At 40.4% G+C, this 23,217-nt stretch overlaps 1 protein-coding gene across 4 annotated transcripts in view; it reads left to right on the forward strand.

Moving 5' to 3' along the window:
* cpeb3 (cytoplasmic polyadenylation element binding protein 3) overlaps positions 1-23,217 on the forward strand; it is a 114,146-nt gene that overhangs the window by 77,040 nt on the left and 13,889 nt on the right. For all 4 annotated transcript variants that reach the window (XM_063071726.1, XM_063071728.1, XM_063071725.1 and 1 more), the window contains 3 exons: positions 4,346-4,464; positions 5,143-5,257; positions 13,274-13,455. In XM_063071726.1, the coding sequence (XP_062927796.1) occupies positions 4,346-4,464; positions 5,143-5,257; positions 13,274-13,455 (416 nt within the window). The remainder of the gene's footprint in view (positions 1-4,345; positions 4,465-5,142; positions 5,258-13,273; positions 13,456-23,217) is intronic.

Below are 23,217 nucleotides of genomic sequence, written 5' to 3' on the forward strand. Positions count from 1 at the left end.
CTCCTCTCTTTCCCTGCTTTATGATTATATAGTTCAAACACCTCGAGGCAGTTTTGCATATGCACAGTGCAAATTGAAGTTCAGTTATGTCAGATCAAACCTAAGTTTCGTTTTGCTAGCTCTATTAGATTAGAATAGATTATGAGAACACACAGTCCTCTCTTATTGTCATTTAGAAATGCATACATGCATTAAGAAATGATACAATGTTCCTCCAGAGTGATATCACAGAAAACAGGACAAACCAAAGACTAACACTGACAGAACCACATAATTATAACATATGGTTACAGCAGTGCAAAACAATACCATAAATTGATAAGGAACAGACCATAGGCACGGTAAAAAAAAAGTCTGAAAGTCCCGATCGACTCTCGAGTCCCCAATAGCAGGCGGCAAAAAGGAGAAACTCCCTGCTATAAACCTCCAAGGCACCAACAACTGCCGATGCCTTGGAAGCAGCCGACCATAGCCGACACTGAGTCCATCCATCCGAAAACTTCGAGCCTCCGACCAGCCCCTCCAATACAGCCTCCTGAGCGCCATCCCCTACCGAGCGCCTTCGACCTTGCCCCGGCCGCTGAAGCAAGCAAAGCCGAGGATTCGGGGCCTTCTGCTCCGGAGGTTCTGGTTACCACACAATAGCAGCGGCAGTGAAGCGGGAATTCCAGAAGTTTCTCTAGATGTTCCTCCGTATTCTCACATCTGTCTCCATCAAATCAGAATTGTGCACAGTACCCTACTTGACAGATTACAGATAGCATTCACCGGAGAGGCCGCGCGTGCTGCGTTGCGCCGCCATCTTCTCCTCCTCCTTTTCTATTACAGAAAAGACATGAAATGATTTAAGATCTACAGTCACGTCAATAAGCAACATTACCTTGTTTTAGGCTATTTGAGAAACCTGCCAATCTTCAAAATCGTCGGACTCCGGGCTACAGGCCATCCAGGTAGTGAATGCAGTTTCCCTTTAAGAAAGTGTGGCCACCGGCTTGGATTTATTGCAGTATCAGGGAGCACTGGTGAGACTGATGTCAATGAGTCCCAAGAGGAAAAGCCTTTCCACCATCTGATAATCACAAGGCAGGAGAATGGGGTGAATACCACCCTTGCCTGAATGGAGGCCGCTCTGATGACACTTGTAAATTAGTGGATGATATCACATGACTGGCATCACCCACCACCCTAAGCACTCATCCTCTCCATCACCAGAGCACACTGGCTATAACATGAATCATCTATTGAACGTCTTACTCTTGGAGCTTGTTACTTTTACCAGCAGGAAAATGGTGGTCCAAGAGGTGGCTCTCCACCAGTACCTTGTCAGCGGTGAAGTATGATATTGTCATACACTGGCTTTTTCAGTAATACACAAATCCTGAAAAGTAATTAAATAAACAAAACTGTTCTTGGTAATACTTCACAATGAGCACAAAAATTTTAAAGGTAATTGCAAGGGAATGCATTGTAACAATGTGTGAAGGTGATGCTCTGCAGTTTAATGACAGATTTAGGTAAAAAGTGATCTCAAGATGTGCAAATCGTTGAAAGTGTTGAACATTTTGTAAGGTATGAAATGAATCCAAGGTACTCGGAAATTTTAGGTTAATGTCCTCAAATTTAATGTGTAATGTTTATACCTTTTTTTGTATTTAATTCTCTCAAAACTGGTGCTGGATATAATGTTTGGCAGCTGTATTGCTTATCTTTAGAGTAATCATTTACTGTTGCTTTATCTCTTCTGTATTTTGTTCCAATATCTTAGGTGTCCCCTGTTCTAGATCTTTTACGTGTCCAGTTTCCCACTCCTTAAGTCATTTCTTTAAACACCAGTGTGTTTCATTTTTTCAATAGTTCTTCCAAGCCTCTGAAGTATATTGTCCTCTTTATTTTGAAGGTACTCAATGACCATATAAAAGATGTATTTTTGATCAGTGACAATCTGAAGTTGTAGGAAAAAGGCTGTGGGTGGATTGGAAATTGGGACTGATATCATCTAGTTATCCAGATATTCAGCAAGTGTTCACATTTTCACTGTAGGGTTCTTGAACATGGGCTCAACCCCTTTCCTTCCCTTTGTCAGGTCCCCTATTTTCTATTTTGCCCAGGGTGTTCCTCAGCCTATCTGAAACCCAAATGATGTGCTGGATGAAGATGCGTGGTGAAAGTCTTGTTGTTTGTTGGCTAAATAATGAGGTGGAGGGAGAAGTTGAAATAGTCATGGAATAAGCAAAGAGGTCAACACTTTCAGAAGACTGTATCACAACAGTTATGGGCCCTTTATTTAAGAAAAGATGCGTTGCCATTGGAAAAAGTTCAGAGAAGGTTCATGAGAATGATCCCAGAATGAAAATTAACGGATGAGGGGCCTTTGATGGCGCTAGACCTGTACTCGCTGGAGTTTTGAAAAATGGGGGGGGGATTATCTCATTGAAACCTATCGAATATTGAAATGTCTAGATCGAGTGGATGTGGAGAGATGCTTCCTGTAGTGGGCGGGGGGGGTGGGGGGGGGTGGTGTAGGACCAGAGGGCCCAGTCTCAGAATACATAGACATCCATTTAGAACAGAGATGAGGAGAAATTTCACTCACCAGAGGATGGTGAATCTGTGGAATTCATTGCCACAGATGGCTGTGGAGGTTAAGAAATTGGGTATACTTAAAATGGAGATTGACAAGTTCTTAATTTGTAAGAATGCCAAAGATTACAGGGAGAAGGCAGGAGAATAAATCTGTCATGATAGAATGGTGATACAGTTTTGATGGGCCAAATAGCCTAATTTTGCTTTTATGTCTTATGGTCTAACAGCTTTCTTACAAGAAGGTTGGTCAAGCCCTTGGAGCTTAAGTAGGTCAAGTAATACTTTGCCATAATGACCCTGCAACTGGCTTGGATCCATGTCCTTCTTCCCAGCTCCTGGCCTCCCTCAGGAGTTCCAGTGCATTAATTTGAACTGCAGGTGTACGCTGTAGAAGGAAAAGAGAATTTTGCAAAGTCATCTTTTTCTGTAGTGGCAGAAAATTAATTTAAGGCATTTCAAATCTTTATTAAGAGCACCGGTACTCCTATTTCTGGAATGAACAGCCAGATGGCCGGCTTCATCTCTGGTTGTGTAATTTTAAAAGTCAGTTTTAATTAAGTGATTTGCTATTTGTCAAGCTGTTATTAAGCAGTTGCAAGTATGCATTAAAATTTGGAGAACACTTCATCATTGTGTCAACCTTGGCTCAGTTGGTAGTGCACTCATCTCACCCCCCCCCTTCCCCTGCATACTCAAGTTCCATTCCACAGCCACACAGTTTGCTGCTCCTGTGCGGCAAGAGAGAGCACTGCAGCCTTGGAGATGTGGATATTTGACTGAGAAGCCCAATTTACTTCTCAGGTTTAGTTAAGATATCCTGAAGAATTATTCTGGAGGGTTATCTGTGGTCTTCTTCCCAACATTTATTCCTCAATCCAACTGCATACCTGCCCTTCGTTGCAGTGCTGTTTTTCCGCAGACTTTAAAAGTAATTCCTTAGCTGTGGAATTTACTGGAATATTCTGAGATTGTGAAAAGTGCTTTTTAAATACAAATCCATTATTTTGTTTATTTGGCTAAATTCCATGCATCACAAGTTTAACCTCTTTTAAACATTTGTGAACATTCCAGGTGTAAGCCACTTGATAGGCTGTTGGAATGATTTATATGTCTTGTTGTTCTCCACAGTGCGGACAGAACAAGATCCTGATCCAAATGTGCCTCACTTAGCTGTCGTTCTTCTCCTCGCGAACCTCCGTTGCCTTCACTCCTCCCAGTGCAAATTCTTGCCATCTTCTGAATCTACCTATTTTTGCCTCGTACAACCTCAGCCACTTTCTCTAACTCTGAATCACACCCCTTTTCCTGCAAGTGTCTAGGATCCTGTGGATCATTCCCTCTTGATTTTAGTCGTAATCGGGGAGCTTTCAATGCTTTTGATCTAAAAAAATACAAAAGTAAAATGTTGGAAACACCCGGAATGAGTGTTCTTCAAGATGAAATGTTAACTGTTTCATTTCCCATTCCACTGATGTTGTCTAACCTGCTTTCCAGCGCTTTAGTTTTTAAAAACATATTTCTAGAATCTGCAATTCGGATGTTAATAATACCACTTTAAATCTGTTTGGCCCTCTATCTCCTGCCGTATCAAACCCAAAGCGCTGGACTGCGTCGCACCTTGAATTTGTCACCTGTCACCTTCTTGTTAAAGCCCTTGGGGCTGCTTTTATGTTAAGGACATTGTTAATGCAAGTTGCTGCAATTTTATGACTTCTATATTGGCTTCATCATTTACATGTCATTTTTTTTTAAATTCTCTAAGGTTATGCCTTCCTGCTATTTCAAGAGGAAAGCTCTGTGCAGGCTCTGATCGATGCGTGTATTGAGGAAGATGGAAAGTTATACCTGTGTGTTTCAAGCCCCACTATCAAGGACAAACCGGTAAATGGATCTCCAGCTTAGTTCTGTACACCATCTGTTCTCTTTGTCATTTGCTGAGGCACTTAACCTGGGAATTATTCAGCTGTCTGCTGCCCCTCCCTAATGAATTAAGATTCGCACTGTATATTATTTTGATTATCCATTTACTGATGTATGATTTTACTTTTAGTAAAATTCAAAGATTGGGTCTTGAAAATTTATTAATCAATATTGAGCTGCATAGTTAAGCCTTTGTTTATAGTTTCCAGAACAATAAGCATGCAAAAAAGCTGCCTATTATTTGTTCTTCATAAGTGATCATTGTATCAGCATTTTGCTGTTGTTGTCTAAATGCATCCTAATCCCAAAAATTATATAAAATAAAAGGAAATGCACAATAAACTCTATTAGTTAGAAAATTACCCCAGCAATTTTCTAACAGTTTGAAGTCTCTTAGCTTTGAAGGAAAATGAATCTTAGCCATTTAAAATTTGAGAACGAAAGTTTCCAATTTTTTTTGGTATAATTTATGTTCTTTTGAAGGACCAGGCAAATATTCATTTGGGTTTTCTGACTTCATTGTGTGTGTAACAAAATCATACTAAAATTGGAATATGCTGTACTGCATATCCTAGTTGTCCAAGATGTTTGAAATTCCAGTATTTAAAAGTTCATTAACAAAACCTTGTTTCCCTGCAGGTACAAATTCGACCCTGGAACCTGAGTGACAGTGACTTTGTGATGGATGGTTCCCAGCCTCTGGACCCAAGGAAGACTATCTTTGTGGGCGGAGTACCGAGACCTCTTCGAGCTGGTGAGTCTGGCTAGAATAAGTTGTAAAGCTCAGCTATATTGGCTCGTATATGTCTAGGGGAAATCCCGCCCAGCACCGGCCTGAACGCTTCCCGCTGACTCGGTTGCTATACCGCTGCTGCCCAAATCAATCCCAAACATCAATCATCAGCCAGCACACACAGTACGTTGTACCAAGTACACTTTATAGATATTACCAAGTCTATGAAATTAGTATCAGTTCGATACAGAAAAGGAAGTAATGGGGAAAAAAAAGGCACCAGACTTATCAAAGTCTAAGCTCTTCGTGCACAAGTTGGAGCTCAGAAATTCCTGACGACCACCCGGACCCCGTCAACTCGCGGCTCGGGGCCACCTGGGCCCCGTTGACTCCCCTCCCGGCTCGGGACCACCCGGACCCCGCCGACTTGCGGCTCGGGACCACCCGGACCCCGTCGACTCGTGGTTCAGGACCACCCGGGCCCCATCGACTCGCGGCTCGGGATCACCCGGAGTGATCGACCGGAGACTTGCGCACGTCCGCCGTCCTCCCCGTCTCTCCTCCGACTCCCCATCTCCCCTCCGACTCCCGTCTCTCCTCCTCCGACTCCCCGTCTCCCCTCCTCCGACTCCCCGTCAAAAACCCCGTTCCCAGTCATATGAGACAGCATTATCACCCGAAGAAACGATAACATGAACACCAATTGGCTAATAGCACCCTGCTGTCTGTTTTAACCCAGACAAATGTCTAGCGAGAGACTTTCTCAGCATTTAACACATTGAAGCCATTTTAATCCACATACGCAGCAATTTAAAAGATTTACATAACAAAGAAGCCATTTTAAATTTAACATACAAAAAAAATATCCCATACAAAGTGAACTGATGGTGTTAAATGTGAATGTGAAGCAATTTTCAAAAGCTGTTTAGAGTATGTGCGAGTAGAATTTACAGAGCTGACTTCAGCTGTATATTCATACCTTTATATATAATGCAACTATTTTAGAATCTGCTTGGATATTAATACAAAATCTAATTGATTTATCTATTGTATTTTGAACCTGTAATTATTATGATTATACAATGGATGAATTGTGAGTTCCTGTTGTATTCTTCACATCTGAAGGCGATTTTCTATTTTACACACGCATGGTAGAGATCTTTCTGTTGTGGTGTCAGCCAGCACAGTCCGTATTTAAGCTTAAACAGTCACAAGATAATAAAGAGTTGCATTTCAAAGCAATAAAAATAAATAATATATTTTTGAAGTGCTGGAGCAGAGATTTTGGCTCAAGAATATCTGGGGGCATAAGATTTAGATATTGATGTCTGTTCTACTAAGAGTCAAGGTCACAGGGTTGTACAACATGGGAAAATGCCAATTGGTTCATAAGTATTCGTGTCAACCAAGAAGCAAACTAATCCCACTTCCCTGCATTTGACCCATATCTCTCTAAACTCTTGTCATTCATGTACCTATCTACATACTTCTTAACTTTATCTAAGGTACCTGCTTTAACCACTTTCTCTGGCAGCTGGTTCCATGTATGCACCCTCTACTGTGTGTGGAAAAAAACTCAAATTCTTATTAAACCTTTCATCTTTAACCTTAAAACTATGTCCTCTGGGTTTTGATTTCCCACCCTTGGAAAATTGACTGCTCATCCTACCTTAGCCCCTCATGATTTTGTATACCTCTTAGTCTCCTACGCTCCAAGGAGTACAGGACCAGCTGTCTAACCTTTCCCAATAACTCTGGCCCTCAAGTTTTGGCAACATTCTTGTAAATCTTTTTTGCACTCTTTTAAGTTTAATCACATCCTTCCTCTAACATTGTGAGGAAAACTGAATATCATTCTCCAAGTGCGGCCTCACCAACATCTTGTACAATTGCACTATTGCTTCCCAGCCTCTGTATTCAGTGGCCTGATGAATGAAGGCCAGGATGCCAAAAGCATTCACTGTCCTTTTGAAATTTAAGGGAACTATGTACCTGTACTCCAAGGCCCTTCTGTTTAACAACAGTGCCCAAGGCTCTTCTGTTCATCCTAAAACTTACCCCGTGATTTGTCCTTCCAAAATGTAATGGACCGTACTGCAATTCTTGATTCTCCACTGTCCATGATATTATCTATTTTGGTGTCAGCTGCAAACTTACTAACTAATTCTTATATATTCTCATGTAAATGATTAATTTAGATGAGAAATAACAATAGGGCCAGCACTAGCCCTAGGGGCACCACACTAGTCACATGCCTCCAGTCCATGAAACATCCTTTCACCATCACCCTCCATTTCTTACCCCTCATCCAGTTTTGTATCAGGTCTGCTAGCTCTCCTTGGATACCATGTGATCTAGCCCGCCATCTCAAACCTTACTGACGTCCATATATACATCCTTGTCATTTCATAAAAAACGATCACGTTTGTAAGACAAGCTTTTCCAGGCACGAAACCATGCTGCCTGCATGTAATCAATCCTGCCTTTCTAAATACAGGTATATCTTACTCCTCATAATGTTTTCCATCAGCTTGCCTTCTACGGATGCTAGGCTAACAGGTCTATGATTGCCAGGTTATTCCTTACAGCCCTTTATGAATAAAGACTCCTGTCTTCCAGCACCTCACCAGAGAATACTTATTTTTACTTAATTGGGGTTATCTTTATTTACAGAATGCAGTTCTTTAGGAATGAAATGGAAGTAGAGAATTTTGGGAATGGGAAAAGGGGAAAAACTGAAAGCAGGGAAATGATAAAACTAAAACTACCAGGCTGTCAATAACTATTTACTGAGAAAGTATTGAGTTTGCTGACCACAAAGTTCTAAACTCAAATAAAGACCTTAAGCCCTCTCTGATGGAAATAATCTCGGGTACCTTCACTAAAGGGAGTTTATACTGTAACTACCCAGTCTTTGAAGACTAATTAACTTCCCTGCTTATCCTCCATGCAAGTTTAGCTGCCAATGCCCACTATTTGAGTAATGGGTCGTCCCCCCCACCTACCAAGAGAAGATACTTCCAGCAAACAAAGTTGTTTAAACACAGTTCATTTGTTTTCAGTGATATATATTTTAAATCTAAACAACAATCTTAATAAACTCACAGACTTCCAAATTATAAACTATTTCTAAAACAAAGAATTTCAAAAATACAAGTATAATTCCTGTAAGCTAAAAAGACATACCCACGAGCCACAGATGAACCAGTTGTCTGTTGCAGACGTTGAAGGCAGAGGAATAGATTATAATTCACCCTGTATTTCTATCATTCTTGTTGATGTTCTTTGTCTCATTCCTAATAAGCCTGGACTGCACTCTAAGTTTATATTACTTCTTTGCCACTCACATGGCTTCACACATGTGATATGGTTTTAGATATCTTTTAACACACAAGTTCTAGAAGCTTCTGGAGACAGAATCCCCAGGTACCCACAATTAATGCTGTGAAGCTGACTCTATGAATACACAAATCATCCAACTATTAACAAATCAGTTATTATAATGGATTCTGGATTTAAACTTTGGATTTCTAAGGGTATTTTCCATCTAGGAGATTTGTTTGATGAAGGAACGATGATGACTTTCAGTCAAATAGTACAGAAATTTAACATACCCAACAAGGATCTTTTTCGTTTCTTTCAGATAAGAGATTATATGCAGAAAAAAACATCATTGTTAACTGATTTCTATAGTTCTGACATAGAAAAGAGGGTGTTTTGTTCTAAGGGTGAAGTCTCCATCAGTACTTTTTACAGCATCCTGAAGGAATGTTCTTGTGGAGAGACTGAGCAGCTGGGAAGGGTCTGGGAGGAAGAGCTGGGAGTAGAAATTACAGCTGAAACATGGGAAGACATCTGTGATAATGCAAAGAAAATTTCAGTTTGCAGTAGAACTAAAGTACTGCAACTCCAAGTTCTGCATAGAGCCCATCTGACTCCAGATTGTCTCTCGAAATTTAAGACGACAGAGGTTTCTCCAATGTGTTCTAAATGTAAAGTAAATACTGGAACTTTCACCCACTGTTTTTGGACTTGTCCCAAACTTCAGGCATACTGGAGTGATGTTTTGAGTGAAATGGAAAGGATTCTGAACATGGAGCTTGAACTGGACCCAGTGTCTTTTCTCTTAGGCTTACCCAGCAGTCATATTATTAAAGCACATCAGAAAAAACTTTTTAACATCCTGACTTTTTGTGCGAGGAAGAACATTTTACTTTGTTGGATATCCAATAAGACCCCTGGACTTTTTGGTTGGCGTAAATTAATCATGGAATACATTCCTTTGGACTTTTTGACATGTATGGTACACCCAAAAACAAATAGTTTTCATAAAACATGACAACATTTTCTGCAGTATGTAGGTGTAAACTTGTCTGCTATACTAATAAGGGCTTTTGTATAGAATGTTGGGATGATGTCTATATTTTGATGGAAGTGTTCTGATAGCTGATATCTGTGAGGGGAAGAAATGTAAATGTATCTGTAAATTGAAAGTTTTGTTATGCTGAGCAAAAAAAAACAAATCAGTTATTTATTATGCTAAATGGTAATATAATTCTGGTCTGCAAGCTTCTTTGAACTAAAGAACTTAGCTGGCGTTGTCTAGTTTGAAACATGCCAAATTAAGTAATCCAGTGTCCTGTACTGTATCTCTTCAGCAGGTGCTGTGGTGCCAGCAAGTCTATAGATAGTGCTTGTTTCCAAAGTTATCCTTTCAAACAGACTGCTTGCCATTTACATTTTAAGAACTGAAGATAGTCTCCCGTTTATGACCAGAAGCTAAAGAAAGAATATTGGTTAGAAGTTTAACTTACTAAAAAACAGCACTTTGATCTTTGGAACTGGCAACTGCTGGTGTTTAGAAAGCTGAACGTGGGGGTGGGGGGAGCGGAATGCAAAGCCTCCTGACCCAAAGACAGTGAATATCTGTCACATTACTGAGGCAAATCTAAAATGTGAAAGTACTGCTTGTAGTTGGAATAAATTCAGAAATTATTAATAGGAGAATGCATAGATATACACAGCATGGAAACAGGCTTTTTAGCCCACTGAGTCTAAATAACAGTCCAGCACCAATGGCTGATAATTATAAAGTGTCATTTATTTTCTGTTGGAGAATCTAGCACCCATGCTGACTTCATAATGATACTTTGCTTGTTCTATTTACATTTTCAAGTCTATTATAATTTTGCTTTCAATCCAAAATTATAAGAGCCATGGACGATCTAATATGAAAATAAATGCAGTTTGTGGACAGAATCTGCTTGAAACTTTTGTGATCTGAATCTTGTATTCAACACAAGCAAACAGTGGATCTGCACAGTTTTTGTGGACTCTGGAAGAGAGAAGATTAGAGTGGAATGAAATGCTGGGATTGTTAGAAACAGTTCCCGATATGAAAATAATGAACTGTTGATTGCAGACACTCCCACATCTGTCATCAGTGTCACTTGGGCAGAGCCTTTCCATCATTAAGTCATTAAAAATGGTCTCTTGGCTGGATGGGCTCCAAATTTGCTCTGCAGAGAAATAATGATTCTTGTAGACTGATGGTTTTTTTTTATTCAGAAAATTGCATATTATGCTATTTGTAGCAGTGATTAAAAGTTGAACACACTAGTGAAAGCATGTATTTGATTATGGGAGTATGCCATCCTATTGTAAACAAGTTACTTACAATGATTCAAATAACATCTTTGTTTTGTTTTCCATTCTCAACAAAGTAACCCTGATATTTTCCCCATGTTCAGCTTAATCAATTAATAAATATGCTAGTTTTAGAAACCAGTTATCAAGTGTGTCTATAGGAAGATCAGAGTTTATTTCACAGCAAAGTACTAGCATATAAATTCTGCATCTATGTCTTATCTGAGTCTTTTATATAAATAAATATTCTTTATAATCTATTTGTAATTTTAAAAAACATTCCTTTTTACTGAACAACAGGAATTCTGCAGATGCTGGAAATTCAAGCAACACACATCAAAGTTGCTGGTGAACGCAGCAGGCCAGGCAGCATCTCTAGGAAGAAGTACAGTCGACGTTTCAGGCCGAGACCCTTCCGACAAAGGGTCTCGGCCTGAAACGTCGACTGTACCTCTTCCTAGAGATGCTGCCTGGCCTGCTGCGTTCACCAGCAACTTTGATGTGTGTTGCCCTTTTACTGAATGTGTATTCTGAAGATGCACACTTTCAGCTTAACTTGAATAATTGTTTATTATAATTAAAAATAAAGGTGTGCAAAAAGCAAGTAATATTTGTTACAACAAATTGAAAGTGATCAGCAGCCGGGGTTATTATTTTAAATTTCCCTTTCCTTCTGACTTCCATTACCCAATCTTAAAACATTAAAAACCAACATTAGTGCGCTTCAGGAAACTAGAGAAAATAGTCTAGTCTGCAGACACATCCATCTGTTTATTCATGGTGGTACTGATCCAATTTTTTGGGATGCTTGTTTGGACAGTGTGGATTATGGTTCCCAACCCAATATTTTTCCGCTCACTATCTTATTTCCATAGAGCCAGCTGAACATGTGTCCTGAGGGAAGACAAATGCATAGAATAAACAAGACTACGGATTGGACTTTGAGATGTTTTTGTTGATGGTGCTGCTGTTTTATTACAGCAGAGTCGTGGAGATGAGGCCTGACAAACCTCATCTGAGATTGCTTTGAACATGAATTCATTGATAGTGGTGCTCAACTAATTTTTATGAAACTTTTTGGGAGTATGCAAACATTTTTTAAACAATGGTTGTTCACAACTTTGCACCACCTTTTCAATTTCAGTTTGGCATATATTTTGACTGATTATTAATCCAATATAGAATTAGGAAGAAAATGTTCAACCAAAATAATAATTAGCTGTATTAAGCAAAGAAGAAAATTTTAATTCTATAGATTGGGTGCCACGGTAGTAGAGCAGTTCCTCTTCTTGGGTCCTTAGTTGCCAGCGGGTCATAGGCCATTAGACCATAAGACATAGGAGCGAAATGAGGCCATTCAGCCCATTGAGTCTGCTCCACCATTTCATCATGGCTCATCCAAGATTCTATTCAACCCCACACACCTGCTCCCTCACCGTATCCCTTGATGCCCTGACCAATCATGAATTTATCAACTTCCGCTTTGAATATACGCATGGACTCGGCCTCCACCGCAGCTTGTGGCAGACCATTCCACAGGTTCACCACTCTTTGGCTAAAATAAAATTCCTCCTTACTTCTGTTCTAAAAGGTCGCCCCTCAATTTTGAGGCTGTACCCCCTCGTTCTGGAAACAACCTTTTCCACATCCACCTTATCTAGTCCTCTCAACATTCGGTAGGTTTCAATGAGATCCCTCAGCATTATTCTTAAATCCAGTGGGTATAAGCCAAATGCTCCTCATACATTAACTCCTTCGTTCCCGGAATCATCCTCATCAACCTGCTCTGGACTCTCTCCAACGACAATACATCCTTTCTGAGATGAGGGGCCCAAAACTGTTGACAATGCTCCATGTGCCATTGATGACCTTCTGTCTCCATCGTCCAAAGTCGATGGTACAGTTGGAGTTCATCAACGTTTCTGTAATCCGTTGCATCCGCGGTACAGGGGATTGGCCGATCCTGCTTCACCAGAGCCCTGATGGCTTGCTTACCCATTCCCACCTCTCTTGGTGGGGACGTAGGATTGAACTTGGAGAGGCAGTGTAGCAGTTAGGGCGATGCTTTTGTAGCTTGGGGTCTTCCGGAGTTCATTTCAGGTGCCGTTCTGTAAGGAGTCTCTGTACATCCTCCATGTAGAATGTGTGGGATTTCTCCGAGTGCTCCGGTTTCCTCCCACACTCCAAAGAGATACCGGATAGGTTAATTGGTCATTATAAAGGTTAATTTGGGTTGTGGGGTTGCTGGGATGGGGTGGGAGGACCTACTCCACACTGTATCCCTCAACAAATTTATTTGTTGGTCGATCTGAACAGGGAAAGCAGCGTTATTTGGTAATGTTTTTGTAATGGACAGGAAGTGATCTAAGCACAAGCTTTGTTTTCTTGCAGTTGAGTTGGCTATGATCATGGATCGATTGTATGGAGGGGTCTGCTATGCAGGCATTGATACAGATCCTGAGCTGAAGTATCCGAAAGGAGCTGGTAGAGTGGCTTTCTCCAATCAGCAGAGCTACATTGCTGCTATTAGTGCTCGCTTTGTGCAACTTCAGCACGGAGACATTGATAAACGGGTGAGTGAAATGCTGGTTACCTTCATTGTAGACATATTTGATTCATTGCTGTGATTGATATCAATGTGGGAGAGATCTCAGAACAGTGCGATTGTGCATCATTACTGCATCTGCTGGTAAATATCTTACAGTTCAATGGTCCACTGTATAGATGAGTAGTACAACAATTTATGTTAAGATTCTGCTGCTTCTCACATTTCTTAATATTTTCTTTCAATGCACTTCTAAATAACTTTGCAAGTATTTTTGAATAGAATTCCAAACTTGCATTAAATACTAATAGTTACAAAATTTGGGAAAGTCCTTGAAAAATTTCAGGTCCAGCAGTACTTCAGTACCAATTCACTGAGTTCAAATTGCTCTATATCTATAATATGATGATGTAACTAAGAGATCATCGAGATCCTTATGATCTTGATGACTTTTGCTTACCTTTGTACGTATTTCCCTTCACTTTCAGCAAACGGACTCTGAACACTGTAGTGAAACCAAGATGCATTTGTATTGTTCAGATACATTTTTTTTTCATTTTCTGGGCGACAGGTGAACCTGCTGTCTCCGTTTTGGTCAAACTCTCACTTTCTCCATTCAAAGGATATGGTGAGAAAGCAGGTGTACGGGGTTGAGTGGGATCCGGGATCGGCCATGATGGAATGGTGGAGCAGACTCGATGGGCTGAATGGCCTAATTTTGCTCTTAGTCTTATGGTCTCTGGTCTATGGTCTTATGTTCTTACTATATTTATGAATTAAAAAATAGTAAGTTAAAGCTTTTCCATTGGCAGTTCATTGATTAACATGCTTTGGTTACCTTAACATGTTGATCCAAACTTAAATAGGATTGTATGAGCATACTTGATCATTTACTCATGAACATTCTTGACTGACTGACATTGAACTTGAGTTTTTCTCTCTTCTGGCCACAGAAATCCATCATTTAATTCTCGTCCTTCCTCATTCTGTAATTTTCACAAGTTGTAACGAGTATTCTGGAAATATCCAATAGGTCCGTAGATCTCAGTGGAGAGGGAAATAAAATTAACAATTTGTGTTGATGACGTTTCATCAGAATGTGTTAAGGATGCAACCAATTTTCAACAAGTATTAGGGAAAGCAGTGAACAAAGAGAGAACTAAAGGGAAGGCCAATAATAGGATGGAAGGTTGGTGAGATGAGATGAGGTGAGAACTAATCAGACAAAGTCAAAATGGCAATTGAGCAGGTAAGGAAACAAAATATGGATCTGCAGTAGGTGTTAATGGAAAAAGCTGATTGTCTGAAATTGTTATGATCGAGCAATGTTGAATCCAGAATTGTGTATCCAAGCAAAACGAGTTACCTAGTCCCACTTCCTTCCTGTTCTCAACAGACAGCTTATGTGACAAATCCAAGTGACTTATTTCAGTCCCGTTAAATTCCTGCTATTGTGCTTTTGTTGATTGTCATTCGTCATGGTAACTTGTATTTGCGCACAGAATAACTTCTCATCAGTGCTCACTGAATTTTGCCAGGGCCAGCCCATGTTCCATGCCTGGATCAACTGCCCCGATCCAAATATTAACAGAAGAGTTGAATTCCTGGTGTAAGTGAGAGTGACTGCCCTTGGCAGTAAAACAATAATTTGACCAAGTGTGGCACTAATGAATTCTAGTAAAACTTAATAAAATACTATTTAATAATAATAATATTTTCCACTATCTGGAAGCAATTTATACAAAGGAAGATGGTTGTGGTTGTCATTGGCTAATTACCTTGGACATCACTGCAGGATTTCCTTGAAGTAGTCTCCTGGGCCGAATACTCTCACTAACATCCTTACTTTCCAAGTGGGGATTTTTGCCAACTGATTCCACTTGCAACGCTTCAGATAAAGCAGCAGTTCCTGCCTGCACGCACTAGCTCAGGAAAACATTCAGGCATGGGTTGAAGGTGGCGAGTAAAGTTCAGTTCACATAATTGCCAGCTAATGACCATCTCTGATGGAAAGGAAAATCAAACTATGCTCCTTATGTTCAATGACATTACATTCACCAAATCCCATATCAATGGCACACAAGAAGTCACTGTTGATCAAAATCACAATATATAAGGCAGGTCAGAGGATGGTGCAGTGGTTATTGAGAAAGAGAGTGTATTGATGGCTTATAGTGGGATAAAATAGCTGTTCTTTTTGGGGTGCGTTAATTTTTGCTATTTAATTGTCCAAATGGTCAGTTCAATACATGCCACAAAGTATCACAAATCTTAAAATGATAAAATTAATTTGAAAAACAGTAAATATTTTCACAGGCTCATACAGGCCCTTCAGCGTATCTGGTCCGCAGTGACCACTATTCTCATCCATTTGCTCCCGTTTGGCCCACATTCCTCTAAAACAGGGGTTCCCAACCTTTTTTTATGTCATGGACCCCTACCATTAACCGAGGGATCTGTGGACCCCATGTTGGGAACCCCTGCTCTAAATCTTCCTGTCCACGTACTTGTTCAAGTACTTCCTCTAGCCTCAACTACTTCTTTAAGCACAAGAGTTCCCAACCTGGTGTCTATGGACCTCTCGGTTAATGGTAAGGCTCCCTGGCATAAAAAAGGTTGGGAACCTCTGCACAGGCAGCTCATTTCACAGACTGGCCATCCCCGATCGAAAAAGTTGCCCTTAGGTTCCTATTAGATCTCTCCCCTCTCACCTTAAAGCTATGTCACCCAGTTCAAAGATTGCATACATTAGGAGACAAACTGTTTGCACACAAAAGCAATAATGTGATGATTTGGAAAGTTTATAGTACTGAAGGCTATAAAGCCCATAGCAATTAATAAGGACTCCTTCCCAAATCCCACCTTTCAGTATCAAGTCTGTAAGACTGCAAGTCTCTCCTTTCCAAGTTCTGTTTAAATGTGACCTTCAACCCGCTTAGGCAGCAAGTTCCAGACTCCTCCCACCCTCTGGTTGAAAAAAATCTCATCATTTGCCCTCTACTCCTTCTGCTAATTACTCTTAATCATGGCCCCTGAATTTTGGCCCATATTCAGAACTTACTGCTCTGCCTTTCTTCTATGGGAACCTGTGATCTTTTCCATCACTCCCATGCACCTCCCTGCCCTTTGGTATCAGAGCTTTTGGCTGTCCTGCACTCTGTTTGGCAGATGTAATCATGTATTAATTACTCTGCTTGAATTAAGTTTCTCTTTGCATTTGTCCCAGATTTTTCCCCCAACTTTGTTGGTTTCTACTTCTTTGTATTTGCACTTAATGACTTCAATAGTGCTAAAGATGAACATTTTCTGTTTAAGTTACTGCCCAACATTCCTCCAAGTTTATTTTTAAACATGTGTCCATGTCTTATGGTCCTTTCCCTGCAATTCACATCCCATTACATGATGCCTCTTTGTGCTGTTGTCTAGATATTTCTCTTCACTTTCAGGGATCAGGAATGTATGTGGTAGTTGAGCTGCAACCCGTACACGGGGCGTTATGTAATCGTGATAATGACCATAGACTTGGTCCTGCATTTGGTTCAATATTTTGTTTGTTTTATACAGATTTCTACTTTAATTTTGGTTATCTTGCCATCTCTACCTAATTAGTTCTTGAAAAGTCAAATTTTCTTTTGTTTCCATTCGTAAAAATGTTGCCATTTAGGTATTCCAAAAAGAGCTTCATGTTAATTTTGGAGATGGGGGTAAAAGGCATTTTTAATGTCCATCTGATCACTGGAATAGATCAGCCTAAAATTTCTAGTGTACTTAGGTAGGGTAAGAGGCCAGGTTGTGATGGTTTGGGGTGGTAAAGAGGGATTGGTAGCTCAGCATTGGGTAGGTTAAAGGGGAAGATTGGTTGGGTTAGGAGAGGGATGAGGTCCATACTGTGGTTAGAAAGGGTTAAATTTGGGAAGGATTAGTCTGTTTGTTGGGTGGCTGGGCTGGGAAGGAGGGATTGGAGTCTATGCCTCGTGGTGGGATGCAGGAAGAATTGGGGTGGATGCTTCGAGGGTGCTGGAGAGAAGTATCTGATCTTGTACCTTGGATTGTGGGTTTGGAAGACAGCGAGAGCTGCCTGAGCAGCAGATAATGGTTAGCCAAAGGCCATGGAGTACAGTCCAGGATTGTGTTTGAGACTGCAGGGCAGCAGTGAGGAAAAGGATAGAAGTGTTGTGCTGGAGATCAAGGTCTCCACTGGGAGCCTGGATAGATCCCCAACGTGTGTTCAGAAGTCAGGGGTCACATCACTGGTTGTTGGGGCAGGGGGTATCAAGAACCATGTTTGAGGAAGGGATCCAGGTGCAGGGTAATCAGGGATGATAGAGTTGACCAATAATGGATATACCTGGGGAAACCTGTTATTACTTCCAACATTGTGCTCCACAACGCAGCATTGTAGGGGGAAGGAAATGATCTTGTGTGCCCCTCCTGCTGCCCAAATGGTGCCTCATGCCTGAAGCAATCTGGTTGAATTTTCAGGTTAACTATATATATAAAAAAAACTGGAAATCGTTATTATCATGTTTCACACTCAGGGGTGAGATGCATAGGGAGATTAATTTTCAATTGTACGGTTCTGGGAAAAAAGTAGCAATATGATTGAATTTCTAGGCAGTGTACTGCAACTGTACGGTGTTTTGTACCGTGGCTAATACAGGTAAATTCAAGCTGTTCTGCTTTTGTTTAAAATACTTCCTTCAGGCAGCTTATTGTAGATGACAATATTTTGTTTCCATTTTAAAAGAAGTCAAACGACATGTATCAGGAAAGATGGTATGGTAACTATTTCAGTAATTAATTAGGAAATATTGGGAGGATCAGATCTTTTTTTTACATGCTTGATACTGATTAACAATCTTGCTGAGAGGAGATGGGCAAGGTCTTACAGGCTGAGAAGAAGTAGTCCGTTTGCTATTATGTATAGATGCAGCAAATAATTTTGAGAAAATTATTCCGTTTGAAATGAATTTATGACAAAAATGTAGTCAGAATTCTTGACAGCTTTTCTTGATTTGGATGTTCCAGCCAAATGTGAGTAAATAATAGTACAGATTTGGAGCATTGTGCAGTTTACAGAACTTTGTGTGGCTCAGGAAATGCAACTTGCAATTGGCTGCTTTTATTTTCAGGGCATCTGTGTGAATATAAACAAACAGTCAGTGTTTCAACCCAAACCGTCGACTGTTTATTCAGTTTCAAAGACCTGCTGAACTCCTCCAGCATTTTGTGTGTTTTGCTTTGGATTTCCAGCATCTGCAGACTTTCTTGTGTTTATGATTATACTGTGTGTACACCCTATTGCATAGAGTCATAGGAAACTACAGCACAATCACAGGCCCTTCGGCCCATCCAGCCCATTCTGAAACATTTACACTGCCTAGTCTCATCGACCTACACCCGGACCATAGCCCTCCATACACCTCACATCTGTGTACCTAAACAAATTTCTCCTAAATGTTGAAATCAAATTTGTATCCTCCACTTGCGCAGGCAGCTCATTCCACACTCTCACCACCCTCTGAGTGAAGAAGTTTCCCCTCATGCTCTCCTTAAACTTTTCATCTTACACCTTTAACTCATGAGCTCTAGTTGTAGTCTCAGCCACCCTCCAGGGAAAATGCTGCTTGCATTTACCCTTTCTATACCTCTCATAATTTAGTATGCCTCTACCAAATCTCCCCTCAATCTTCTACGTTCTAGGGAATAAAGCCCAAACCTGTTCAATCTTTCCTTGTAACTCAGGTCCTCCAGGCCTGGCAACATCCTTGTCCATTTTGTTTACATCATTTTTGTAGCTAGGTGACCAAAGCTGCACACAATACTCCAAATGAACCTTCACCAATGGCTTATACAACTTCAACAGAACATCCCAACTCCTGTATCAATACTTTGATTTATGCAGGCCATTGTGTCAGAACTTTCTTTGCCTCTCTATCTACCTGTGATCCACTTTCAATGAATTATGGACTTGTATTCCCAAATCCCTTTGCTCTACCACACTCCGCAGTACCCTACTGTATTAAGAACTACCCTGGTTTGTCCTCCCAAAGTGCAACACCTCACACTTGTCTACATTAAAATTCCATCTGCCATTTTTCAGCCCATTATTCTAGTTGGTCCAGATTCCACTGCAAGCTTTGATAGTCTTCCTCACTGCCCACTACCCCCCCCCACCGCCCCGATCTTGGTGTCATCCGCAAAGTTGCTGATCCAGTTAACCATGTTATCAAGATCGTTGATATGGATGACAACCCACAATGAACCCAGCACTGATCCCTGCAGCACTCCACTAGTTACAGGCCTCCAGTCAAAGAGGCCACCATCTATTACCACTCTCTGGCTTCTCCCACAAAGCCAATGTCTAATCAAATTTGCTACCTCATCGTAAATGCCAAACGACTGAATCTTCTTGACCAACCTCCCATGTCTTATCAACCTTATCAAATGCCTTGCTGAAGTCCATGTAGACAATATTCATAGCCCTGCCTTCATCCACTTCCCTGGAAACTTCCTCAGAAAAGTCCATAATATTGGTTAGCTGTGACCTACCAAGCACAAAGCCATGCTGACTCTCCCTGTCTATCCAAAAGCTCATATATCTGGTCCAAAAGAATACCTTCCAATAACTTTCCCACAACTGATGTCAGGCTCACCGACCTTTAGTTTCCTGGCTTATTCTTAGAGCCTTTCTTAAACACTGGAACGACCTTAGCTATCCTCCAATTCTCTGGTACTTTACCTGTCAGTAAGGATGATTTACATATCCCTGCTAGGGTCCCTGCAATTTCTGCACTTGCCTCCCACAAGGTCCGAGGGAGCATCTCGTCAGGCCCTGCGGATTTGTCCACCTCCTCCTCTGTAATCTGTATAGGGTCCATGACCTTGCTGCTGCTTTGCCTCACTTCTGTATACTCTGACCATCTCCTGAGTAAGGACAGATGCAAAAAATCCATTTAAGATCTCCTCCATCTCTTTTGGCTCCATGCTTAGGTTACCATTCTGATCTTCCAGAGGACCAATTTTGTCCCTTGCAATCCTTTTGCTCATAACATATCTATAGGAGCCCTTTGGGTTCTCCTTCATCTTTTCTGTAACAGCAACAACATGTCTCCTGAATTCTTTCTTAAGTGTTCTCTTGCATTTCTTAAACATCTCAAGTACCTCATTTCTTCATTCCTGCCTTTACCTGCTGTGCAACTCCTTTCTTTTTTCTTAACTGGAACCTCAATATCTCTTGAAAAACAAGGTTCCCTAAAACTGTTGTCTGTGCCTTTTATTCTGACAGGTTTTGTACTCTCAAAAATTCACTTTTGAAGGCCTCCCATTTACCAAGTACACCTTTGCCAGAAAACATTTGCAAGCTTCTTTTTGATTGTAGTGGGATTTCACAAAATATTTTCTAGCTTTTTGTTCTGTGATACACAATCAATAGTAAAATTCTATCTTTTAAAGCATTGTCATAGTTGAATTGAACTTAGGGTTTTTTTGGTTTTCATATGTAAGAATATTTAATTCTCCCTCCTATTTATTCTGATATAATTAATAGGTTTGTGGAATCTGCACAAGCCAGAATGGAACAAAACCTGCTGATAACACAACTTCAGGATTAAAGGACATCTTCTTAGAACTGAGATGCAGAGAAATTACTTTACTCAGAGAGTGGTAAATCTGTGGAATTTGTTTCCACGAGTGGCTGTGGAGGCCAAGTCATTGGGTATATTTAAGGCAGAGATAGATAGGTTCTTGATTAGCCAGGGCATCAAAGAGTGTAGGGAGAAGGCAGGGGAGTGGGGATGACTGGAAGAATTGGATCAGCCCATGATTGAATGGTGGAGCAGACTCGATGGGCAGAATGGCCTACTTCTGCTCCTATATCTTATGCTCTAACATCTAACATATTATTATGTTGTTATCATTAAGTAATTGTTGACACATTTTAGATTTAACATTTCTCATTCCTTTAATGCTTTGCTTCTCATAACATTTTAAAACATTGAAAGATACATCCTAAATGAATAAAAGTGTTAGAGTTTTTTTGCAATTCACAATGTGCGATTCTTACAGATGAACAAATTGTGGATATTACTAAGAATATCCATCTGCTTATAGGAATGCACAAACTATGTGATTGCAAACACATAAGTATTGCAGGAGATATTAATTAAAAGGTACCAGATAGATCTTTAACCCATTTAACTTTACAGCAAATCAGAGAAGCATCTGGAGGTTTGCTGTTCACTTCTTGTGCTTATTAGATGCCTAAATTGTATTGGGTGTAAATCATCTTACATCTACCATCCCAAATTGAATTAAGAGTGGACCTAATTGTTTTATGATGGACTAATAAATATCGTGTGACTAAGACAGTTTCATTGCCTAATCATCAAAGAGGAAATCAGAAAATGCATCGTGATTATATTAGCACTCCTAAAATAACAAACACAACAACATTAATAATGAAAAATGAGTTGACCTGAGTTTGACTGATGTTATTAACTGCCAATCATTAGTCCTGTGGTGTGAATGTTCTGCAGGTGCTGGAAATGTTCAGCAACACACACAAAATGCTGGAGGCAACATCTATGGTGGGGAATATTAATTCTACTGTTTAAATATTGCTGTGTATTTCCCTCCATGGACGCTTCCCTGACCTGCCGAGTTCATCCCGCATTTTGTGTGTGACTATTTTAATGACTTCCTCGGAAGTTCTTTCACATTTGACACATTAAAAGGTATTCGCTTTTGCAGGGACCTACCCTGCCTATTACAGTGCAGTTAAATTGTTGAAAGCATTGTGCATTTTCGGTAATGACAGATTGGAAAGCCATCATTACCCTCCTCCCAGATTATTTTCTGTAGTTTTAGCTCTCTCATGTCTGTTGCAACTGTGAATGAAGTTCTGGAGACACACTGAAGCCAGTGGATGTAGTAGTGTTTTATTCTGCAAAATAAGCAACAGGCATCATATTGAGACATCTTCTGAAGAAGAGGCATGCTCAATCCAAGATTACCTGATGTTTTTATAATGGTGGTTGAAAGGTAACAGCAGGACAATTCTATAGTTAGAATGTATCTCCAATGCTCCCTTTGAATTACATATACATATTACAAATTCCTTCGCGCTCTCACTCCAGACACCCAAAATGAATGTTAATCCCCATTGGCTCGATCTGCAATCTTGCATATGCAAACATCTGAGGTCTAATTGCTCGTAGCTGTGTTTTAAATTCAATCTGTAATCCACATTCAGATCTGAAAAGTGGTTAATCTGTGGAATTCATTGCCACAGGCAGCTGTGAAGGCCAAGTCTTTATGAATATTTAAGGCAGAGGTTGATAGGTTCTTGATTGTTCAGGGCATGAAGGGATAGGGGAAGAAGGCAGGAGATTGAGGCTGAGAGGAAAACGGGATCAGACATAATAAAATGGTGGAGCAGACTCGATGGGCCAAATGGCCTCATTCTGCTCCTATATCTTATGAAGATTGGTTGCTGGTGAAATTAATATTTGTTATATACCCTAACTTTAGAATATGCTCTAACAATGTGGGATGATTGATGGACTAGATCAGATAATAAATTCCTAACAGCTAGCTTTTGCTTCTCTCACCCTTGCATTCACACTTAGAAGGACGTGAGAAATACAACAATGCTAGGCCATTTATCTCCTCGTGCCTGCTGCATTATTCAATAAAATCATGACTGACCTTTTACCACACTACTCCTTTCCTATACCAACCTCTATCCCCCTTGATTTCTTTTGTATCCAATCGCTAACTGGCACATGTT

The sequence above is a fragment of the Mobula hypostoma genome, chromosome 19 (genome assembly GCF_963921235.1).
Source record: "Mobula hypostoma chromosome 19, sMobHyp1.1, whole genome shotgun sequence".
Classification (NCBI taxonomy): domain Eukaryota; kingdom Metazoa; phylum Chordata; class Chondrichthyes; order Myliobatiformes; family Myliobatidae; genus Mobula; species Mobula hypostoma.